At 36.4% G+C, this 7897-nt stretch overlaps 1 protein-coding gene and 1 long non-coding RNA gene across 2 annotated transcripts; one reads left to right on the top strand and one right to left on the bottom strand.

The window, feature by feature from the left end:
• Nucleotides 1-1545: 1545 nt before the first annotated feature.
• Nucleotides 1546-4122, top strand: LOC104088626 (receptor-like protein EIX2). Its single transcript, XM_009593336.4, has one exon. The coding sequence runs from the start codon at nucleotides 1546-1548 to the stop codon at nucleotides 4120-4122; it is 2577 nt and encodes an 858-aa protein (XP_009591631.1).
• Nucleotides 4123-4397: 275 nt separating this feature from the next.
• On the bottom strand, nucleotides 4398-5295 carry LOC108943814 (uncharacterized). Its single transcript, XR_001967793.3, has 2 exons — nucleotides 4749-5295; nucleotides 4398-4664 (listed from the first exon to the last, which is right to left on the bottom strand). It is a non-coding gene; the product is annotated as an uncharacterized lncRNA (long non-coding RNA).
• Between the last annotated feature and the right edge of the window lie 2602 nt (nucleotides 5296-7897).

Raw genomic sequence — 7897 nt, 5'->3', positions numbered from 1 at the left:
CATTGTAGCTAGTTAACTTTAACTAACGGAAATGGAAAAGGGACAAATGATGAACTGTATAAATTAGACAATTGAAGTATCTAAGAAGAAGCTATATACAACTTAGAAAGATGGTGATGGTGCAAATACATTCCGCGTTTTTCATCCACTTCAACTCGAAGAAACTTATTCAATGGTATCGCTAGCTGATTTGGGTCCCCAAATCCTTGGGTTTTAGCGCATCAAAAGTGTGAGACAATGAAGGAAAATTCTCCTGCCCCAAAATAGGGGTTTAAGTGAATAGAAACAAGTCATTGGTACGTGAAGAAAATGGCACCATAGTTCTTTGATTAAACTGAATTGAAGGATATGAGAGGGATCCATGGGCAAAGAAGACTTCGTAGAAAGACTTGTTCTACGAAGACTATTACATGAACATGGAAAATTACTATATTATCTCGGTTTTAATTTATGTGATAACTTTTTTTATTACAAGATGTATGACAGTAGTCCATTATATATCATATACTTATCTTTTTTACTCGATTAAACCTTTTTTTGGATTGGAGGAATTTATCTTCGATGTTAATGTGACAATCGTTTTACACACATTTGATACTTCAAATTTTTCTGCGCCGTCTTCTTCATATAGCATTAGGCATATGACTTAGTTGTATATCCCCTTGAAGACTATTTCATGAACTAGAAAAAATACTATATTATCTTCGGTTTTAATTTATGTGACAATATTTTTCATTATACGATATATACAGTAGTCCCTATATGTCATATACTTCTCTTTTTTACTATATTAAACCCTTTTTTGGGTCTCAGAAATTTATTTGTCATTGATGTGACAGTCGTTTGACGCATTTGATACTTCAAACTTTTCCTGCGTTGTCTTCTTTTTGTTGGAAACTTCAAAGGCACAGTTTTTGGACACTGATGGAGTACCTTTTATAATACATTTTTTTCAAAAGTGAAGCATTTGTTATCGGCCTAATCTGATGGTTTTGAAAATATTTTACGTTTTATATCTTTAGAATTGAGGATCATTATTTTTCATGGATTTAACTAAAGAATTTCCTCCAAGGGTAATTTTATTTACCAAAAAATAAAACGGTAATTTTGCCTCGTATATATAAGATGCGGGTGTATTGAAAATTTGAGACTACAAACCATCACATTTTATCTTCTTCTTTTTTTAAAAAAAAAAAAAGGTGAAATCCCATCTAATTATATAAAATGATATCACCACATACTAAAAGGAACTAAAGGTTGTTTTCACTACATCAATTGGGGTGTTGTAGTCGGAAAAGACTTGCTAGAGTCCTCTTGACTTAGCAAGAAATTAAGGTCCGTCAAATATAATCTTTTATATGGTTTTTAAAAGGACAAAAATACTTTAAAATCAACAAGTCTTCCAACGGTCAATATCTTTCTAGACAATGTATTTTTCAACTACAGTTCTAAATGCTATATATACGTATGCTTGGCCTAATAACAATCTATAAGCAAACACCTATTTGATATACATTCAATTCCTAATCTAAAACTTTGCACATCATGAAGGTTTTAGCAAAAATATTCTGTTTTTTCTTGTTTTTCATTTTGGGAATCACCAAGTTTAGTGTTAGTGTAGGAATTTGCAGAGAAAATGAGCAACAAGCATTGGAGAGTCTCAAGAAAGAAGTATATGATCCCTCAGATTCTCTCTCCTTTTGGATTGTTGGAAAAGATTGTTGTGAATGGAAAGGGGTTGTGTGCCACAATCTGACTCGTCATGTGATTGAGCTACACATATATGGGTTTTTTGGATATCTAAGGATCAATAACCTTGAGTGGCTGCCAAGTCTTTTAAATCTTGAAAATCTAGAGATTGATTATGTGGATCTCAGCAAAGCAACTAACTGGCTACAGGTCATTAACAAGCTTCCTTCTCTTGTTGATCTTAGTTTATATAATTGTAGTCTTCATCATATACCACCTCTACTTAATCATAATTTTTCTTCACTTGAAACACTCGACCTTTCTAGGAATAACTTTAGTTCTTCTATTCCCAAATGGGTTTTCAATCTCCCTAGTCTTGTTTCTCTTGATTTGAGTGATAGTAATTTAATCGGCCCATTTCCTAAAGGTCCTGTTAACTTTACTTCTCTCATGACCTTCATGGCGGGTTTCAACTCTTTCAATTGTCTTTTACCCGGATGGTTGTTTGATCTTAATAATCTTGAATATCTTGGGCTTATATCCAGTGGTATTGAAGGTGCGATGCCGAGTGGGGCTGGCAACGTAACAAAACTTAAAAATCTTGATCTTACATTCAATAATATTGAGGGGGAATTATCTGAATTATTTAATGATAGGAATAATTTTCTTCCAGCGGGATTGAGAAATAGCTCTTCTTTGACGGAATTGTATCTAGGAAATAATAAACTGACTGGAACTCTCCCAAAAAGTCTTGGCCAACTCACAATGCTAGAAATTATTGACATTTCTAACAATAGGTTGGAAGGTGTTGTAACAGAAAGTCATTTCACCAACTGCACACAATTAAGACAGTTCTTTGCATCTAACAATGATCTAACTTTAAAAGTGAGTCGGAACTGGATTCCACCTTTTCAAGCCATAGATATTGATATAGCCAACTGGAATATAGGTCCTCTATTTCCCATGTGGCTCCAAACTCAAAAGAATATAAATAGTGTGGACATATCAAATGGTGGAATACAAGGTGAGGTTCCAACTTGGTTTTGGAACTTATCTTCTCAAATTCAATTACTTGATATTTCTCACAACCAATTTATTGGTGAGGTTCCAACCATCTCAACACCTTCTTGGTCACCTAGACAAGCTTATTGGTTAATGTACTTGGATTCCAACAATTTCAGTGGTCTGCTACCTCAGATTTCACCCAATGTAACTGTGATAGACCTCTCGAACAATTTCTTTTCAGGGGGTTTATCTCACTTCTTGTGTGAAACAAATAAGAGCAGATCCTACAAATTGGAGGTCTTAAACCTCGAGGGAAATGATTTGTCAGGAGTAATTCCTGATTGTTGGATGAACTGGCCAGAGTTGAAAGTTATAATCTTGAGGGACAATAACTTGATTGGGGGCATACCAAGATCCATGGAGGTTTTAAATAACTTGATATCCTTGGACTTCCGAAAAAATAGACTTACCGGTCCATTGTCTTCATCATTGGAAAACTGCACAAAATTGCAGAAGATAGATATAGCTGAGAATGAGCTTGATGGACAGTTACCACCATGGTTGGGAACGAGGCTTTCATATTTAATAATCCTTAGCCTTAGCTCAAACAAATTCTATGGTGAATTGCCTCTAGAAATTTGTCACCTCAAAGATCTTCAGATCTTAGACCTTGCAAACAATAGTTTCTTTGGAATTATACCAAGGTGTATTAGCAATCTAACAGAAATGGTCTCCGTAAATAAGTTGGGGGAAACTGATATTATTTATTCTTCTCATTATTTTGAAGCACGTTTTAGAGAAAGCGCAATGGTGACAACTAAAGGCAATATTTACCAGTATGATAAAATATTGGCATTGGTTACAAGCATGGATATGTCTAACAATAATCTCTCTGGAGATATTCCTATAAGTTTTACCAGTCTTGTAGGATTGAAATTCTGTAATTTCTCAAAAAATCATCTGACAGGCAAGATCCCAAATGGCATTGGTGACATGAAAGTGCTGGAATCCCTTGATCTTTCAGAAAATCAACTTTCTGGTCAAATCCCGCAAAGCTTTTCGAGTTTGTCAACTTTGAGCTTCTTGAATCTATCTTATAACAATTTGTCAGGGAAGATACCTGTGGGCACTCAACTTCAAAGCTTTAATTCCTCGAGTTTCCAAGGAAATGAGCTTTGCGGGCTTCCACTCTTGGCAAACTGCAGTTCAAGTGGTCGAATTCCTGATGTTGATATTGAAAAGGATGAGAGTGATGAAGATGAACTGGATTGGTTCTACATTTCAATGGCAATAGGATTTGGTATTAGCTTTTGGGGAGTATGTTCTTGTTTGCTTTTCAAGAGATCATGGAGACATGTCTATTATCGTTTTTTAGATAGTTGTTGGGAATCCTTGTGTGTAAAGTTACAAATATGGGGATGGATATGATTGAGGAGATTATTATTCTCAAAAGTCTTATTGAATGTTTACTTTTCCTTCAATAAATAATTAAAAACTGTTTGTCGTTGATATTTCTTTGGGCATTTTGTTTTAATCTCCCTAGTTACAGTAGATAACTGTTTGCAAATGACTATTTAAGGAAACAAAACAAATATAAACTTGTTAAAAATTTCAAAGTTCTTAACTAGTGTTTTCTGATTTAAGTCCGTCTACCCCAGAAAATTGCGAAGTTAATATCCTTTCAACTATGCGCGCTGCCAACAGATCAAAGAGCTCATAAATTGTATAAATGTTGCCTTTAAAAAAGAAACCAGAAGATTTGAAAATAAATAATCCCTCTGTTTCAATCTCTCTTTTGCTACTGCAAAGGACTCATTTCCAGCCATTGAATACTTAATTAATAGAGAGCGCAAACTTCAGTTAAAAACTGAAAGAACATTCCATTAGGAAATGACTTTGTATTGTTGCAGATCATTCTCAAAATAGAGCAGAGAAAGCAATCGATTGAACATTGTACTGTTATCAAATTCCTACAAAATAGAAGAAAATAAAAATTTCTGTTGGCTTTTACAAGATAGTCTCATAACATGCATATAAAACTAAACAAGATTAACCTCTGGGTGATTGTATTGTTCTACATATCTGATACTGGGAATACAAAATGAGTCCAGGACATTTTGACATTATCAATACTGTCAAAGAACAAAGATTTTCAGGCAACTTCCCGATCAATTTGGGGCAACCTTCAATTGCAAGTCTCTTAAGTGTAGGAAACTCTCCTTTCCCTAGTATATGCCGCTGCTTCCACTCAATTATTCGATGCATCCCTCGGATGGCAAGGGCTTTCAATGCAAGATCTGCAATATGCTCTTACATTAAACAACTCTGTGTCATAACTCACAAGAATTGACGAAGAAAGCAATGTTAAGGGATGCAATCTGGCAATACATTCTTAAAATCACTAGCTAACACTTGATGAAGAACCAAAGGCTTTTGAATTGTTCAACATTCTAGCATAGTATATTTGCTATCAAATGCAGTTTTACACAACAACCAGAAATCAAAAGATGTTATATGTGCTTAAATAATGGAAGCAAACTTTGAAAGTCCTTTCCAATTTCTTTAAATTCAAGCTTGATGTAATTCTTTTCCGAAGGGTTAGGCTACCTGACTGAGAAAGTGAGCTTGCCTTTCTCTGCGCCTGCAATTCGACGAGTGATGAAAGGAGTGCTTGCAAAGGTTCTAGTGGAAAACTTCAGCTATGAACCTAGAGATTTCCAACTACTATCTAAAAAATGATAGTAGGCATTCCATACGTGCTGGGAAGAGGGTGTACTGCTATTACTGATCAGTGTTTCCTGCTGTGGAACCACCTGCATCCATTAAAGATGCAGCGCCCCCGACAAAATGGACGTTAGTACATATGGAATAGTACTAGTATGAATGACAAAACACCCTCTCAATAGAATGATAAATAATACGAGCAAGTAAAAGCATAATATCAGTGGAAGCTTCAAATAACATCAAACCTCAAATTAGGATCAATACAATGTTCAAATAAATTTTATATTTTAAGTCGGGAGGTCTCTAGTACCTATATGCCACCATTCACGATTCCAATATTCACAATACCAATACCACCGTACTCTTAGCACGGAGTCCGATCACGACCCAATCGGCTAGGCCATCTAATTAGAGACATCAACCACAATCACTCTCAATACCAATACCACCGTACCTTTAGCACAGAGTCTGATAACGACCCGATCGGCTAGGCCATCTCATTAGAGACATAAACCACAATCACAATTTCAATTATAATTTCCAGCACAATCACCACCATGAGTGCAGTATGGTGTCCGATCACGACCCGATCGACTAGGCCGTCTCATTCAAGACATCAACCTTTTTATATCAGTCACCTCATTTCATACTTCTCTCACATCTTTTCATTTCATTGGCACTATTGGCCACAATTAGAAAATCATTCTTGACACATTGGTCGTATTTAGTATTTCATGCTTACTTTTTCACTTTCTAACATCTTCATCATCAACAACATTAACAACAATTCAAATCAAGGTTTATAGTACATATGTGAGCAATTAAAAGTCTAAGGCACATAGAGATTCTTCACAAAATTTAGCATAATTGCCTTCGTTTGAACTTGACTTGAAGTCGAACATTTTAATGCACAACCCATATTTTGAACATATCCTCAATTGATAACATAACATGAATAAAGCATTTGGGATACTTATTGAACATATATCTTTCGACACAATCTTACTCGGAATAGCCAATTTTATAATGAACTACTCGGGACTTACATAAATTATATGAATATTATGGGATTCAATTCTAAGAGAAGAGTTTATCCAACATACCTCACTTGAGCTTCCTTACACTCCAAAATGTTTCAGAAATTTTAGCAACTTCAATCTATTTTGAAAATGTAACAAATTGAATCAAAATTAGGAGGATAATCATGGTTCTAGCTCATTTGAACATTTTATCAAATGCTATGTGTGAATTAAGGTTTCAAGGTTCTTTTATGGAGGATTCCATCATCCCACAACCCATTCTTTACCATTTTTAGCTCAACAATCATCATACACCCCTTGATAACACATGCATGCAAAATAACCAACCCAAGAATTGTCTTACTAATTTCTCATTTCTGGTTAACTTTCGAAATGAAGGGTTAGGGTGTAGAATCTTACCTCTAGGATAAAGACCTTGTGAGTTTTTCTTGTGAATTTCCCCAAATCTTGAGCAAATATTGATGAAAAATTAGCCCAGGGTTTTCTCTATCTCTAAAATACTCTCACTTCTCTCTAAAACATCAGATTTTAGCTCCAAAATGGTCCATTGCGTTTATTTAACGAAGTAATGTCGGGTTATAAAAACTCAAAAATAAAGCTCCGGAACAGGATCTACGGTCGCATATGCGATCACAGAATTGATATGCGGTCCACATATCGGCCGCACAATTGGTGCCCAAAACTAGAGTTGCCTACCTGAGTCTGCGGTAGTTATGCAGCCCGCAGACCTGTTCTGCGGTCGCATAATGCACCGCAGATCTTCCTCCAAGTTGCCCCGCCTCAGATTCACTCTACGGCCATTATGCGGTCCGCAGAGTGATTTTGCGATCGCATAGTGGGCCGCATAAATAACTTTTTCTGGCAAAAAAATTCCTTTACTCCCTAATGCATTGTTCAACTCAAAATGTCTGAGCCGCATCACCATGAAAGAAGTGAAGTTTCCAAATAGTTCCAAATACGTAAGCCTACTTCGGCACCACGAAACCTTAAATTCCTTTGCGAAATTTTACGGGGCCTTACATCTAAGTTCTTCCCCTGGTCTGTAAAGTCGTTGGTGCAACCGGAATCAATCCCGCCAAAGCCAATGTACCAAACATGCTCAGGAGCTGTGCCAAAGTTTCCTGAAGTCTCGGGGTAGCAACAGGCGCCTCCGGTGCCTGCCCCTCAATCGGAGCTACTGGTGGCTCCTCAGCTACTGCTCTGGGAGGTGCTCTAGCTATAACATGTGCTCATTCTCAACCTCAGCATCAGCCTCTGCCCCGGCTCCTAGCAACACCGGTTCTGAGGCAGCGTCATCAGTAACTGTAGCTCGTGTTCTCACCATCTGTGAGAGAATAGAATGACAAAGGCTCAAACTCCGAAATCAATAAACTCGCACGATAGGAATGAAAGAAGTGAAGTTTCCAAATAGTTCCATAGCCTCTTGAAGATACGTACAG

Source organism: Nicotiana tomentosiformis, chromosome 1 (assembly GCF_000390325.3).
Source record: "Nicotiana tomentosiformis chromosome 1, ASM39032v3, whole genome shotgun sequence".
Taxonomy (NCBI): domain Eukaryota; kingdom Viridiplantae; phylum Streptophyta; class Magnoliopsida; order Solanales; family Solanaceae; genus Nicotiana; species Nicotiana tomentosiformis.
The sequence above is the reverse complement of the archived record's forward strand: the minus strand, read 5'-3'. Positions and strand labels throughout refer to the sequence as shown.

Excerpts from the sequence above, each read along its gene's own strand:
- LOC104088626 (XM_009593336.4), top strand. The coding sequence starts at position 1,546 with ATGAAGGTTTTAGCAAAAATATTCTGTTTTTTCTTGTTTTTCATTTTG.